Source organism: Mesoplodon densirostris, chromosome 1 (assembly GCF_025265405.1).
Source record: "Mesoplodon densirostris isolate mMesDen1 chromosome 1, mMesDen1 primary haplotype, whole genome shotgun sequence".
NCBI classification, from domain to species: domain Eukaryota; kingdom Metazoa; phylum Chordata; class Mammalia; order Artiodactyla; family Ziphiidae; genus Mesoplodon; species Mesoplodon densirostris.
This window is the reverse complement of record NC_082661.1, coordinates 35390207-35407352: the sequence shown is the minus strand read 5'-3', so window position 1 is coordinate 35407352 and position 17146 is coordinate 35390207. Positions and strand designations below refer to the sequence as shown.

Genomic DNA, 17146 nt, shown 5'->3' with positions numbered 1-17146 from the left:
CTTCATGTGAATTAGAGTTACTGTCTAGTGTCCTTGCATTTCTGACTGAAGTACTTCTGTTAGTGTTTCTTTTAGGGAAGGTTCTGATAGTGTCAAATTCTCTCAGTTTTGTTTATCTGGGAGTGTCTTAATTTCTCTTTTGCTTTTTTTTTTTTTTTTTTTTGGCCACACTGCGCAGCTTGTGGGATCTTAGTTCCTCAACCAGGGATTGAACCTGGGCCCTCAGCACTGAAAACACAGAGTCCTAACCACTAGACCACCAGGGAATTCCCTCTCCTTTGCTTTTTTTTTTTTTTTTTTTTTTTTTTCCGGTATGCGGGCCTCTCACTTTTGTGGCCTCCCCCGTTGCGGAGCACAGGCTCCGGACGCGCAGGCTCCGGACGCGCAGGCTCAGCAGCCATGGCTCACGGGCCCAGCCGCTCCGCGGCATATGGGATCTTCCCAGACCGGGGCACGAACCCGTATCCCCTGCATCGGCAGGCGGACTCTCAACCACTTGCGCCACCAGGGAGGCCCTCCTTTGCTTTTTAAGAGTAGTTTTGTTGGATATAGAATTCTTGGTTTTTCTTTCAGCACTTTGAATATGTCATCCCACTGCCTTCTTAAGCCATTTACTTTTAAGGAGTTTTGAGGTTTGGATTATTTATGTAATTGAAAAAAGAATGGTAATCATGTTAATTAGAGCAAATAGAACTATCTTTATTTGTTAACATTTTTCTTTTAGTCCTCTATTAAAAGACAGGACTAGTTCTGCACTTCCTAGCTGAGATGCAAGTGATCTAACAGCACAATATCAATGTAAATTTGCTGTTTTACAGATAAGTAAGTGACGTTTCAAGTGTGTTGGACTTTACTGAATAGACCTTTAAAAAGAATTTCTCTTTTTAAAGCTATAATAAATCATAGTGTAGTATCAAAACAATAATACTTTTAGTCTAGTCTCTGATAACATAGTTCTTTCAGTGTGTGTGAGTATAAACTACCTTAACTTCATAGATTCTTTTCAATGTGAGGTAGTAGTATATACACTTAACTGCATTCGTACCTGAGGCAAACAGAGGTTAGGTTCCATCACGATCACACTGCTATCTGTAGTAACATTGAAAACTAGGCTTCCTTTTGTCTAATCACATGAAGTTTTATTCTTTCACAACTCCTTTCGAATTGGATGTTCTCCTATAAGTTTTTGAGTTTGGTGTAGAAGAATGATTTTTTGCTTTGATAGTGCTCAATTTTTCTGTCTTATGTGGCACCGTGCTACAGTGAGTTCCAGTAGGCACTTCTGTTACTTTGTGTTATTCCTGTTCTATATGTGTAGGATCTGCAAGAGACCATGAGTGTTGTTTGTTGTTCTTACCCCAGTGCCTTCTGTTTTACCTGATATTTCATAAAGATTTGCTGCATTTAGTAATTGACTTGACTCTTTCACACAACACTCAGTTTTTAATACAGACACTTTATATATCTTTATCTGGGAGTTTATGTCAACAGGCACTAAGTCCTCTGGGAAAGACTGTACCTTTATACCTGTGTAACAGATGTGGCTGTTGGCAGGTCTCAGTTTCTTGCCGCATGGGCTGTCTGCAAGTCTGCCTGATAGTCTTCATGATGTGGCAACTGGCTTTCCCCAGAAGTGAGTGATCTGAGAGAGACCAAATGAAAACCATGATGCCTTTTATAACTTAATTCAGAAGTGACATACTTTTACTTCTGCTGCATCCTATTGGTCACATAGACCTACCTTGGTACAATGTGGGAGGAGACTACACAAGGGATCTTTGGGGGGTGTCTTGGAGGCTACCACACTTACTTTATAAAAGAAAAACATATCCTTCACTGATACCTGATGGTACCATTGTGCATTGTCTTGATGTGTAAAAACTTCCAAGGTGCCAAATAAAGGAGAAGTCTTCTTTAATCAAGGGACAGTATACACAAAGGGTTCCTCCCTTTCTCTTCCTGTGCAGATTAATAGTAAACCATGTTAGAAATAGTATATTTTGTCCTGTGGTCAGATTTGCTTAGTTCTTGTACAACATGTTCAGAAGTTGAGGCTTCCAACTGATTTTCTTAGTTTCCCTCACTGACAGCGATATTTTCTTTCTTCAGTCAAAAATGTATAAAGCCTAAGTGACAAGTTGGGGAACAGTCAAATTATTTGAACTTACCTTTAGTCTTCTTAATTGTCATGATACCAAACAAGGTTACTATCTATGAACCATAATGCCAAAACTTGTTCTTGGTATTCAATATGAAATACCATTCCGCATTTAAATTCAGTTGTTAAAAACTGAAAAATGACTCTTACGGGGTAAAGTTAGCCATTTAGCAGTGTGTTTGTGTATGTGTGTTTTTCATTACTCTTCTGATTTTATTTTAGGGTGATGAGGAAACATTTGAAAATTATTACCGAAAACAAAGAAAGAAACAGGCAAGACTGGTATTACAACCCCAGTCAAATATGGTAAGTATGTGAAAATTTCGAATTGGTTATGTTGAAGTTTTTATCCTCTTTAATTTCTTCAAGGCATGCATTCAACTACAAATATTTATTGAATACCTACCATTTCCAATAATTGGTTTAGGTGTGGAGGTTACAGCAGTGAACAAAATGGCTAAGTCTCTTCTCTCATGAACTTACATTCTATTAGGGAAGATAGACTGTAAGTGAATAAATATGACAATGAATACATAAAAAGATAAATAAGTAAATATATTAAATGTCAGGGAGTGATCATTAGTTTCTGACAATCTGGTAGACTGTGTATCTTTTTTTTTTTTTTTTTTTTGCAGTACATGGGCCTCTCACTGTTGTGGCCTCTCCTGTTGCGGAGCACAGGCTCCGGACGCGCAGGCTCAGCAGCCATGGCTCACAGGCCCAGCCACTCCGCAGCATGTGGGATCTTCCTGGACTGGGGCACGAACCTGTGTCCCCTGCATCGTCAGGCAGGCTCTCAACCACTGCGCCACCAGGGAAGCCCTAGACTGTGTATCTTGATTAATTGTTCTACTGAAAAAACAACTAAAGATGCTGGATAAAACATTTTTTAAAATCTTAAATTCTTTTAAAATGTACTGAGGATCAGGTAGGAAAGTATAGTCCTGACAGACTAAATAAGTAATCTGAAAGGGCTATGTTTGTGGGATTTTTATTAGTCATTCTCAAGAATATATGTATTTTTTTGGTTATAAAATTGTGATGTATTCACTGTAGAAAAATAAGGAAAAATTGAAATAAAATAATCTATAATGTAAAAAAAAAAACTAAGTCAATATGGAACTGTTCTATATGTTGGCTATGGTGATAGGTATGTGACTAGATGTATTTGTGAAAACACATAGAAACAGCACATGAAAAAGAGTTTTGATCATGTAACTTATACCTCAGTACACCTAAATATAAGAAAAACAAAACAGGAAAACCTAAATGAGGAAAGAAATTCAGACAGGCATAATGAAGAACTGAATGTAGCTTTTATCCTAGGGGCATGTGCTGAATGGGAAAGCATAAGTTTTGAGGACATAAGGGTACAGGGGGCTAAGTGTAGAGTCACCCAAAGTGGGTGATAAGAGACTGTCTCCTTTGTAAGGCTGAGACTCCAAAGAATTATAGCCCATTATTAGTATGACCTAGAGATAAAACCATCTAGCAAAACCTCTCTGGTCCTTTTGCCAAATACACTAAAGAAAATTGCCTATCCCAAATCCTGGTGCTGAGTAAACAAAGAAAAAAAAATCTCTGAGAATTCATAACAAGCAGTTCCTCAAATGTGTTTGCAATCCAAATTCATTCTACTTGGATAATCAAAAAAATCTCAAGCTGAAAATTTAAAGTGGTTCCATTTTGATATTGTCTCCAGGTGCCTAGTAGAAGCAAATGCAGTTCTTCCCCAAACCTTCATACCAAATTAAAGGATATCCATAGTTGAGGTTTCAAGGAAAGTTAGCAACTCATACTCAGAATTAGTTATCAAACAAGTGAGAATCATTAGAAATATTGACAACAGAAATAAATTGTAAAAGACTTTCAATATTTGAGTTATTAGGCATAGAATATAAAATAACACTATTATATTTAAAGAAATAAAAGGCAAGCTTGCTGATATCATTAGGCAACAAGAAACTCTAAAGGAATTACCAAAAAAATGTGGAAAAAAATCAAGTAGGATACCTAGTAATTAAAGGTATGTTAGCCAGGGCTTCCCTGGTGGCACAGTGGTTGAGAGTCTGCCTGCCAATGCAGGGGACATGGGTTCGTGCCCCGGTCTGGGAAGATCCCACATGCCATGCAGCAGCTGGGCCTGTGAGCCATGGCCACTGAGCCTGCGCATCTGGAGCCTGTGCTCCACAACGGGAGAGGCCACAGCAGTGAGAGGCCCGCGTACTGCAAAAAAAAAAAAAAAAAAAAAGATATATTAGCCAACATGAAAAATTTCGTGAACACGTTGATGAATTCTCTTAGTTGATCTGAAGAAATTTCTAGACTACATCATAGAGAGACAAAAGAATAAAAATATAGGGGCTTCCCTGGTGGCGCAGTGGTTGAGAGTCCGCCTGCTGATGCAGGGGACATGGGTTTGTGCCCCGGTCTGGGAAGATCCCACATGCTGCGGAGCGGCTGGACCTGTGAGCCATGGCCGCTGAGCCTGCGCGTCCGGAGGCTGTGCTCCGCAACGGGAAAGGCCACAACAGTGAGAGGCCCGCATACCAAGAAAAACCAAAAAAACAAAAACAAAAAAAAAAGAATAAAAATATAGAAGAAAGACAGAGGAGATACAGAGAGGTGTAACATATTTAGTTGCAGTTTTAGAAAGAGAGGATAGAACAAGAGGAACAGAGGAATATTTGAGGTAATACCTGAGAACTTACTAAGACAGATGAGAAACAGAAACCTACAGAGTCAAGTCCAAGGAATCCAAGTAGGTTAAATAAAAAGAAGTACACTTTTAGAGAACTTAAAATGAAAATGTAGAACACCAAAGGTAAAGAGAAAATAGAAGACCTGAAAAACATTATGAGCTAAGTGAACTAATTGACATTTATTGAATAATTCACCCAAAACAGCAGAATACACGTGCTTTTCCAAGTGTACCTGGAAGTTTTACCAAGATAGATATTCTGGGTAATAAAATAAATGTCAGTAAATATTAAAAAACTTGAAATTGTACAAAGTGTGTCTTTTTACTACAAGAGAATGAAATTACCCATTTGCAAAAAAATGAATGTTGATGCTTACCTCATTCAACATTTCAAGAAATGGATCATGGACCCAAATATAAGAGCTAAAATTGTAAAACTTTTGGAAAAAACAAAGGTTAAAATCTTTGTGACTTTGGGTTAGGCAGTATTTTCTTAGGTGAGATACATAAAGCATGAACCATAAAGAAAGAAATTGATAGATTGAACATCAAAATGGAAAACTTCTACTCTTCAAAAGGCAGTGTCAAGAAAATGAAAAGACAAGACATAGATGGAGAGAACATTTGCAAAACTCATGTCTAAAAAAAGGCTTGTATCTAGAATATATAAAGAACTTGTATAACTAACTAAAGACAGACTAAAAAGATTCAAATAGACATTTTACCAAAGATACACAGATGGCAAATAAGCACATGAAAAGATGTTAAATATCATTTTTCATCAGGGAAATGCAAATTAAAACCACAATGAGATACCTCTACATACCTACTAGAATGGCTAAAATTAAAAAGATTGATAATAGCAAGTGCTGGTGAGGATTTGGAGCAGCTAGAACTCTCATAAACTTCTGATAGGTATAAATATTGTACTGCCACTGTGGAAAATAGTTTGACAGTTTGTTATAATGTTAAGCATACACTTGTCATATGACCCAGCAATTCCACTCCTAGGTTTTTACCCGTGAGAGATGAAAATTTATCCACATAGTGGCTCATATGTGAATGTTTATAGTAGCTTTATTCATAAATGCCAGAAACTGGAAACATCTCAAATGTCTGTGAGCTAGTGAATAGATAAACAAATTGTCATACCTCAGGCTTCCCTGGTGGTGCAGTGGTTGAGAGTCCACCTGCCGATGCAGGGGACACGGGTTCGTGCCCCAGTCCGGGAAGATCCCACATGCTGTGGAGTGGCTAGGCCCGTGAGCCATGGCCACTGAGCCTGCACATCCAGAGCCTGTGCTCCGCAACGGGAGAGGCCACAACAGTGAGAGACCCGCGTACTGAAAAAAAAAAAAAAAAAAAATTGTTGTACCCCGTCATAATGGAATAGTACTCAGCAGTAGAAGAGGAACTGATACATTCAGTGACATGGATAAATCTTAACAGCATTATTCTAGGTGAAAAAATTCAGATACAACAAAGTTATGTATAATACGATTTGTGTTATATGACGTTTTTGAAAAGGCAAAACTATGGGATAGAATGGGATCCGTGACAACGGGCCAGGGTTGGGCAGAGTGATCCACTGTAGAGGGGCATAAAGGGAACTTTTTTTGAGATGGAAATATTCTATATCTTGATTTTGGTTGTGGTGACACAAATGTCTATGTTCATCAAAACTCATCGGACTCTGTATGTAAAAAGGGTTTTAATTTTGCTTTATGTAAATTATACCTCAGTAAATTTGACTTTAAAAACAAAGATAAAGAGAAGACCTCAAAAATACCCAGAGAGAAGAGATTATTTTCAAATAAACAAGACAGTGGAATATTTTCAGTGCTGAAGGGAAATAACTGTCTACCTGGGATTCTATATTCAGCAGAACAAGGGCAAAGATAGACATTTTCAGGCAAAGAAGAGGAGAGTTTGTTACCAAGACACCCTTACTAAAGAAAGGATATACTGCAGTCAAAAGGAAAGTGATGCCAAATGGAAGATATGAGATGTTAGAAGGAATGAATAGCAAGGAAAGTGTAAATATGTGGACAAATCTGTGTTGACTATAGAAAATAATATTAATAAAATATTATGGATGTTAAAACAAGATAGAGTTGAAATGCACAGTAACAAAAACATAAACATTAGTGTGAGATGGAAGTTAATGAAGTGAAACTATTCTACAGTTTTGGAATTGTCCAGAAAAGAGTAAAATTATTGATTAATTTTGGAGTTTGATTACTTAAGTATGCATAATGTAATTTCTGTAACCACTAAAAGAATAGAAACAGTATATACTTAAATATAATGTTTATTTTTTCTCTACATCTGTGTCTCAATTTCTGCCCTGCAAACCCGTTCATCTGTACTGTTTTTCTAGGTTCCACATATATGTGTTAATATATGATATTTGTTTTTCTGACTTACTTCACTCTGTATGACAGTCTCTAGATCCATCCATGTCTCTACGAATGACCCAATTTCATTCCCTTTAATGGCTGAGTAATATTCCATTGTATATATGTACCACATCTTCTTTATCCATTTGTCTGTCAATGGGCATTTAGGTTGCTTCCATGAACTGGCTACTGTAAGTAGTGCAGCAATGAACATTGGGGTGCATATGTCTTTTTCAGTTATGGTTTTCTCTGGGTATATGCCCAGGAGTGGGATTGCTGGATCATATGGTAATTCTGTTTTTAGTTATTTAAGGAACTTCCATACTGTTCTCCATAGTGGCTATATGAATTTACATTCCCACCAACAGTGCAAGAGGGTTCCCTTTTCTCCACACCCTCTCCAGCATTTGTTGTTTGTAGATTTTCTGATGATGCCCATTCTAACTTGTGTGAGGTGATACCTCATTGTAGTTTTGATTTGCATTTCTCTAATAATTAGTGATGTGGAGCAGCTTTTCATGTGCTTCTTGGCCATCTGTATGTCTTCTTTGGAGAAATGTCTATTTAGGTCTTCTGCCCATATTTGGATTGGGTTGTTTGTTTTTTTAATATTGAGCTGCATGAGCTGCTTATTTATTTTGGAGATTAATCCTTTGTCCGTTGATTCGTTTGCAAATATTCTCTCCCATTCTGAGGGTTGTCTTTTCATCTTGTTTATGGTTTCCTTTGCTTTGCAAAAGCTTTTAAGTTTCATTAGGTCCCATTTGTTTATTTTTGTTCTTATTTCCATTACTCTAGGAGGTGGATCAAAAGAGATCTTGCTGTGATTTATGTCAAAGATTGTTCTTCCTATGTTTTCCTCTAAGAGTTTTACAGTGTCTGGACTTACATTTAGGTCTCTAATCTATTTTGAGTTTATTTTTCTGTATGGTGTTAGGAAGTGTTCTAATTTCATTATTTTACATGTAGCTGTCCAGTTTTCTCAGCACCACTTATTGAAGAGACTGTCTTTTCTCCATTGTATATCCTTGCCTCCTTTGTCATAGATTAGTTGACCATAGGTGCATGGGTTTATCTCTGGGCTTTTTATCTTGTTCCATTGATCTATATTTCTGTTTTTGTGCCAGTACCATATTGTCTTGATTATTGTAGCTTTGTAGTATAGTCTGAAGTCAGGGAGTCTGATTCCTCCAGCTCCATTTTTTTCCCTCAAGACTGCTTTGGCTGTTTGGGGTCTTTTGTGTCTCCATACAAATTTTAAGATTTTTTTGTTCCAGTTCTGTAAAAACTGCCATTGGTAATTTGATAGGGATTGCATTGAATTTGTAGATTGCTTTGGGTAGTATAGTCATTTTCACAATATTGATTCTTCCAATCCAAGAACATGGTATATCTCTTCATCTGTTGGTATCATCTTTAATTTCTTTCATCAGTGTCTTATAGTTTTCTGCATACAGGTCTTTTGTCTCCCCAAGTAGTTATATTCCTAGGTATTTTATTCTTTTTGTTGCAATGGTAAATGGGAGTGTTATCTTAATTTCTCTTTCAGATTTTTCATCATTAGTGTATAGGAATGCAAGAGATTTCTGTGCATTGATTTTGTATCCTCCAACTTTACCAAATTCATTGATTAGCTCTAGTAGTTTTCTGGTGGCATCTTTAGGATTCTCTATGTATAGTATCATGTCATCTGCAAACAGTGACAGTTTTACTTCTTCTTTTCCAATTTGTATTCCTCTTATTTCTTTTTCTTCTCTGATTGCCGTGGCTAGGACTTCCAAAACTATGTTGAATAATAGTGGTGAGAATGGACATCCTTGTCTTGTTCCTTAGAGGAAATGTTTTCAGCTTTTCACCATTGAGAGTGATGTTTGCTGTGGGTTTGTCGTATATGGCCTTTATTATGTTGAGGTAGGTTCCCTCTATGCCCACTTTCTGGAGAGTTTTTATTATAAATAGGTGTTAAAGTTTGTCAGAAGCTTTTTCTGCATATATTGAGATGACCATATGGTTTTTATTCTTCAATTTGTTAATATGGTGTATCACATTGATTGATTTGCATATATTGAAGAATCCTTGCATCCCTGGGATAAATCCCACTTGGTCATGGTATATGATCCTTTTAATGTGTTGTTGGATTCTGTTTGCTAGTATTTTGTTGAGGATTTTTGCATCTATATTCATCAGTGATATTGGTCTTTAATTTTATTTTTTTGTAGTATCTTTGTCTGGTTTTGGTATCAGGGTGATGGTGGCCTCATAGAATGAATTTGGGAGTGTTCCTTCCTCTGCAATTTTTGGAAGAGTTTGAGAAGGATGGGTGTTAGCTCTTCTCTAAATGTTTGATAGAATTCACCTGTGAAGCCATCTGGTCCTGGACTTTTGTTTGTTGGAAGATTTTTAATCACAGTTTCAATTTCATTACATGTGATTGGTCTGTTCATATTTTCTATTTCTTCCTGGTTTAGTCTTGGAAGGTTATACCTTTCTAAGAATTTGTCCATTTCTTCCAGGTTGTCCATTTTATTGGCGTGGAGTTGCCTGTAGTAGTCTCTTAGGATGCTTTGTATTTCTGCGGTGTCTGTTGTAACTTCTCCTTTTTCATGTCTAATTTTATTGATTTGAGTCCTTTCCCTCTTTTTCTTGATGAGTCTGGCTGATGGTTTATCAATTTTGTTTATCTTCTCAAAGAACCAGCTTTTGGGGCCTCCCTGGTGGTGCAGTGGTTGAGAGTCCGCCTGCCGATGCAGGGGATACGGGTTCGTGCCCCGGTCTGGGAGGATCCCATATGCCGCGGAGCGGCTGGGCCCGTGAGCCATGGCCGCTGGGCCTGCGCGTCTGGAGCCTGTGCTCCGCAACGGGAGAGGCCACAACAGTGAGAGGCCCGCATACCGCAAAAAGGAAAAAAAAAAAAAAAAAAAAAAAAAAAGAACCAGCTTTTGGTTTTATTGATCTTTGCTATTGTTTTCTTTGTTTCTATTGCATTTATTTCTGCTCTGATCTTTATGATTTCTTTCCTTCTGCTAACTTTGGGTTTTGTTTGTTCTTCTTTCTCTAGTTCCTTTAGGTGTAAGGTTAGATTGTTTATTTGAGATTTTTCTTGTTTCTTGAGGTAGGCTTGTATAGCCATAAACTTCCCTCTTAGAACTGCTTTTGCTGCATCCCATAGGTTTTGGATCATCGTGTTTTCATTGTCATTTGTCTTTAGGTATTTTTTGATTTCCTCTTTGATTTCTTCAGTGATCTCTTGGTTATTTAGTAACATATTGTTTAGCCTCCATGTTTTTGTGTTTTTTACGTTTTTTTTCCCTGTAATTGATTTCTAAGCTCATAGCGTTGTGGTCAGAAAAGATGCTTGATATGATTTCAATTTTCTTAAATTTACTGAGGCTTGATTTGTGACCCAAGATGTGATCTATCCTGGAGAATGTTCTGTGCATACTTGAGAAGAAAGTGTAATCTGCTGTTTTTGGATGGAATGTCCTATAAATATCAATTAAATCTATCTGATCTGTTGTGTCATTTAAAGCTTCTGTTTCCTTATTTATTTTCATTTTGGATGATCTGTCCATTGGTGTAAGTGAGGTGTTAAAGTCCTCCACTATTATTGTGTTACTGTCCATTTCCTCTTTTATAGCTGTTAGCAGTTGCCTTATTTATTGAGGTGCTCCTATGTTGGGTGCATATATATTTATAATTGTTATATCTTCTTCTTGGATTGATCCCTTGATCATTAAGTAGCGTCCTTCCTTGTCTCTTGTAACATTCTTTATTTTAAAGTCTATTTTGTCTGATATGAGTATTACTACTCCGGCTTTCTTTTGATTTCCATTTGCATGGAATACCTTTTTCCATCCCCTCACTTTCAGTCTGTATGTGTCCCTAGGTCTGAAGTAGGTCTCTTGTAGATAGCATATATATGGGTATTGTTTTTGTATCCATTCAGTGAGCCTTTTTCTTTTGGTTGGAGCATTTAATCCATTCACATTTAAGGTAATTATCGATATGTATGTTCCTATTGCCATTTTCTTAATTGTTTTGGGTTTGTTTTCGTAGGTCATTTTCTTCTCTTAAAGTTTCCCACTTAGAGAAGTTCCTTTAGCATTTATTGTAGAGCTGGTTTGGTGGTGCTGAATTCTCTTAGCTTTTGCTTGTCTGTAAAGCTTTTGATTTCTCCATCGAATCTGAATGAGATCCTTGCCGGGTAGAGTAATCTTGGTTGTAGGCTCTTCCCTTTCATCACTTTAACTATATCGTGCCAGTCCCTTCTGGCTTGTAGAGTTTCTGCTGAGAAATCAGCTGTTAACCTTATGGGAGTTCCCTTGTATGTTATTTGTTGTTTTTCACTTGCTGCTTTCAGTAATTTTTCTTTGTCTTTAATTTTTGCCAGTTTGATTATTAAGTGTCTCGGCATGTTTCTCCTTGGGTTTATCCTGTATGGGACTGTCTGCGCTTCCTGGACTTGGGTGGCTATTTCCTTTCCCATGTTAGGGAAGTTTTCGACTATAATCTCTTCAAATAGTTTCTCGGGTCCTCTCTCTCTCTCTCTTCTCCTTCTGGGACCCCTATAATGTGGATGTAGTTGTGTTTAATGTTGTCCCAGAGGTCTCTTAGGCTCTCTTCATTTCTTTTCATTCTTTTTTCTTTATTCTGTTCTGCAGCAGCAAATTCCACCATTCTGTCTTCCAGGTCACTTATCCGTTCTTCTGCCTCAGTTATTCTGCTATTGATTCCTTCTAGTGTATTTTTCATTTCAGTTACTGTATTGTTCATCTCTGTTTGTTTGTTCTTTAATTCTTCTGGGTCTTTGTTAAACATTTTTTGCATCTTCTCGATCTTTGCCTCCCTTCTTTTTCCGAGGTCCTGGATCATCTTCACTATCATTATTCTGAATTCTTTTTCTGGAAGGTTGCCTATCTCCACTTCATTTAGTTGTTTTTTGGGGGTTTTATCTTGTTCCTTCATCTGGTACATTAGCCCTCTGCCTTTTCATCTTGTCTGTCTTTCTGTGAATGTGGTTTTTGTTCCACAGGCTGCAGGATTGTAGTTCTTCTTGCTTCTGCTGTCTTCTTGCTTCTGTCATTCTTCTTGCTTCTGTTCTTCTTGCTTCTCTACTTAAATATAATTTTAAAAAGCTAGAATGATAAAAGAAATTTATGTCTTAGAGGTGATAAAAATAGTAATTTAAATCTATAAGTACTTGATAACATTGACTCAAAATATTTAAAGCAAAATTGCCACAACTTAAAGGATAAATAAAAACATCCATAAGCATAGTGGATGCTTCAGTATCTTATCAGCCAGTAGATAGAATATTAATAAGAATACAGAACATGCTTAATAGGCTTATCTAATAAACTGTATAGAATTCTGTTTGGGAATTCCCTGAGGGTCCAGTGGTTATCACTCAGCACTTTCACTGCGATGGGCCTGGGTTCAGCCCCTGGTCAGGGAACTAAGATCCCAAAAGCCAACAGTGCAGCCAAAAAAAAAAAAAAAAAAAACAAAACGAATTCTGTTTCAACACCTGTAGAAACATTTTTTTAAGTACACATGGAGCATAAAATGTGACTACATACTGTGTTATAAAGCAAGTATCAAGAAATATCAAACATTTGTGTCATAGAGACTGTATTCTCTGATCATAGTATTTTTAATTCAAAAAGTAATAACAGTCCCCTCCCTGAAAAAATCCAGATGTTTGAAATTTTTGATCACTTTTATGAAATATATAAAATATAATATTTGAACTTAATTGTTATATTTCATGTAATAAACTTTTATGAAATTCAAATGATCAAATATTTTCCTGTATACCTTTTGTTAAAATTATAAACAATAGGAAATCATAGACCATTTTAAAGGAATTTGACTTGTATTATGAATCAGATGAAAAGTCATTGGAGGATTTTTAGCAAATGAGATAATTATTTGATTACTGTTTGAAAACTATCATTCTGGCAGCTATCTGGAGAATAGACTGTAGGGATCAAGCCTGAAAGCTTGGAAGACTAGGTAGGAGAATGATGTAATTGTCCAAGTGAGAGATGATGGTAGCTTGAACTAGCCTGCTGAGAAGGAGGTTCTGAAATCATATTAACTTTTTAATTTGCTTATTGTTTATTTCCTTTCGAATGCAAGTTCCATGAGGGGTAAGGACTTTTTGTTATTTACCAGTGTATCCCTGGTGCCTTAAAAGTGTATGCAGCATGTAGTAGACTCTCAATAAATATTTGTTAATAAATGTTGCACTGATTTGGAACTAACTTTTATGTTACTGATATTTATTGTTTTAAATTGATTTTTATTTTTCATTTAAAGCATGAAACAGTTGATGGCTATAGAAGATATTTCACTCAAATTGTAGGGTATGTATCTAATATGGCAATAAGTATTATTTTGATATTGTGTTATGTGTCAGAACTAATGATCTCCTATTTAGGTTTTAATTTTTTTTTAACTCATGTTATTTTGGTAATTACTGTTCTTAGGTTCTTTGTGGTGGAAGATCACATTTTACATGTGACCCAAGGATTAGTAACCAGGGCATACACTGATGAACTTTGGAACATGGCCCTCTCAAAGATAATTGCTGTCCTTAGAGCTCATTCAGTAAGTCAGACAATTTATGTTACTAAATTTTTAATTCAGTTACTTCAAGAACTTCTGAAATGCATAATGTCAGAAGAAAACTATACCTCCATTAGTTCTGCTTTTTTTTTTTTGGTAATTGCTCAGATTTGGAAGTAGTAATGACAGGCCTTTGTTTGTCTGGTAATATTACAACTGAGTGGGGCTTCTGAAGACACTTTTAGTCCAGCATTATAGAAGATGAAGCATTAAGCTGGTCTCATTAGTCTCAACTGACCTCTTCATTAGATCACTGAAAAGCACCATGAAGAAAGGGTTTTTAATTATCAGTCCAGATTCTTTGTTTCCAAAGTAAACTCCACCATTAAAACTCAGTAGAACTTGTTCTTCGATGTTTATAATTTGTTTGCAGTAATACAGTTATAAATTTCTTAAAAATATGCAGTTCTCAGAATTTGAACTCATTTAGAATAATGACCCTTTAAGTAGTGAGAATTATTTTTATGAATGAAGGTAAAATGATAAAATATTTTTATAATATGCCTTTTGTGGAAATAAAAATATGTGTTATAAAGACTATTGAAATTAATAATTTCTTAGTGTGGACTTTTTTTTAAGACAATTTTGGGAGTTTACCTTCAGTGAAATTTCCCCAAACTTAAAATTTTATAATCTATTATTTAAAATTTTATTATTGAGAATAGAGATTGAAAGTATTTTGCAGGAAGATTATTAGTTTAAGTGATATTTAGATTATAAATACATTATATTTTTATTTATCAGGGACATAGATTCTGGATACAGTATTTGTCCAATGAACTACAACTTTTTCTAACATATTATAATAAAGAACAATACATTTTATCATGGTTTATATTCAGGCCAGCTATGAATATGTAATATGATAGTGTGCTTCCTATTAATTCCATGGCATCACGTATGAAATCATAATATATTAAATGCAACATATCATATTTAAAATCTTATTACATGCTATTAAGGGGACAAGAATGAATTTCACTATCCCTTTGAAATTAATTATTTTTCTTTGGTGCATTACTAAGAAAATACTTAAATTGTCATTTCTTATATTAGAGAAATATATTGATTGTATCTCTTTTATAATAGAATAAATAATTGAAAAGTAGAAATATATGGTCTATATATAAACCATTTTTTCAATTTGAAATAACTAGTTCCTTAAAATCTAAAGACTTTTAGAAATATAAGCATCATTGCTTTGACCATAGTTTAGTGTGTACAAATTTCAGAAAAATTTCTTTTCATATAATACAGATACTTTAGTTATGTCATGTTATGATCTTTCCCTAAGAATTTTTTCATGAATAGAGGAAGCCAGCTGTGGATCTAATAACCAAGACTTCAAATTTATTGTAAATCAGGCAAATTAAGGGAGAAACTTTAAAGTTTTATTTCTTAGTTTTTAACCAAATGACTCTCGTGTGTGTTTGTTTGTGTTTCCACCCCGACTTACCCTTCATTCTCGCAGTCTTATTGCACTGATCCTGATCTTGTTCTGGAACTGAAGAATCTCATTGTAATATTTGCAGATACTTTGCAGGTGGGTGATAATCTAATATTCAATTAATGGCTATTTGAGCACTTAAAACTATTCAAAACATAGTCCACACTCATTTATTTTATTGTGGCTTAATGGTGGTAAATTAGTAGTAATCAAATGTTTACTTATGTGTTGATATTCTCCTATTACTCAGGACTTTTCATACCACCTCCTTCCTGATTATGAAGCTTGGACAGAGCTCAGGGAATATTACCATCTTTTAAAATATTGGTCATTCTGTTAGAGTAGATGCAATATTTTTGCAGTTAAAAAAAAAAATACACGGTGTAGTGGAAAGAACCCTGAACTAGAAATTAGAAGATTAAAGTTCTGCCTGAGGATAATGAACATGAGCTGTGGAATCACAAAGACCCGGAGTTTATATTCAACCTTTGCTATTGACTAATTGTATGTCTACAACTTTTCTAAACTTTAGATCCTCATTTGTGAAAATGAGTTTGTTAATTACTAGTTTTCAGAATTGTTTTGAGTTTTAAATGTGATACTGTATATGGAAACACATACTAGTTCGAAAGCTGTGTGTACTTATTTTCTTCCTAATTTCAGGTGTACTGTGACTGTAAGCAAATCACTTTACTTCTTTGCATTTTGGGTTTTGTTTTTCTTTTTTCTTTTTTTTTTTTTTTGCTGTACGCGGGCCTCTCACTGCTGTGGCCTCTCCCGTTGCGGAGCACAGGCTCCGGACACACAGGCTCCGCGGCCATGGCTCGCGGGCCCAGCCGCTCCGCGGCATGTGGGATCCTCCGGGACCGGGGCACGAACCCGCGTCCCCTGCATTGGCAGGCGGACTCTCAACCACTGCGCCACCAGGGAAGCCCTGTTTTTCTTTTTAAAATAAGGTTAAAGGGGCCTCCCTGGTGGCGCAGTGGTTGAGAGTCCGCCTGCCGATGCAGGGGATACGGGTTCGTGCCCCGGTCTGGGAGGATCCCATATGCCGCGGAGCGGCTGGGCCCGTGAGCCATGGCCGCTGGGCCTGCGCGTCCGGAGCCTGTGCTCCGCAACGGGAGAGGCCACAACAGTGAGAGGCCCGCGTACCGCAAAAAGAAAAAAAAAAAAAAAAAAAAAAAAAAATAAGGTTAAAACTGAATTATCTTAAAAATGTCTTTGTGGTGGTTTTCAGTATCAAAGTTTTAAACTTGTCCCTCTTCCTTGATCACAGATAATAAAGAATTGATTGCATTTGTTTTTCATGCTTAAATTTATGGGATTTTTATGGTTGGAATAACTTTTTTGTGAAATATAGACCAGCATTTTCCAAAGTGTGATAATAGATGTTACTTAAAAAGTTCTGTGGTCAAAAATGTTTAGAAAATGCTGAGTGAAGTAAAACAGATTTTTCCACTAAAAGCCTATCTCAGAGCAAATTTACACCATACGTTTCCAAAAGGAAGGTGATTATGCAGCATTTTCCCAACATATTTGACACGTAAATCTTTTTTCCCCTTAGAGAATCTTTTAGATCTAGAGCTTCATAAAAAATGCTTTGGGAAATGCTAAATTGTTGGCTTTATCACAGGAGTCTTTCCATCCTAGAATAATAGTTGTCTATTTTATTCTTAAACCTAAGGAGAAGATACCACAAGCTCCTTAGTAAATTATTTTATTGCCTTACATCTTTATTAGTTTGTATGGCTTATACTATAATACCAAAATAATTCGGGGTTTTTTTGCTTTCATAAATTTTGTGGCTAATG

At 36.1% G+C, this 17146-nt stretch overlaps 1 protein-coding gene across 2 annotated transcripts in view; it reads left to right on the top strand.

Moving 5' to 3' along the window:
• Window positions 1–17146, top strand: part of EXOC6 (exocyst complex component 6) — a 194943-nt gene that overhangs the window by 59964 nt on the left and 117833 nt on the right. For both annotated transcript variants that reach the window (XM_060114007.1, XM_060113927.1), the window contains exons 9-12: window positions 2381–2464; window positions 13580–13626; window positions 13750–13870; window positions 15360–15431. In XM_060114007.1, the coding sequence (XP_059969990.1) occupies window positions 2381–2464; window positions 13580–13626; window positions 13750–13870; window positions 15360–15431 (324 nt within the window). The remainder of the gene's footprint in view (window positions 1–2380; window positions 2465–13579; window positions 13627–13749; window positions 13871–15359; window positions 15432–17146) is intronic.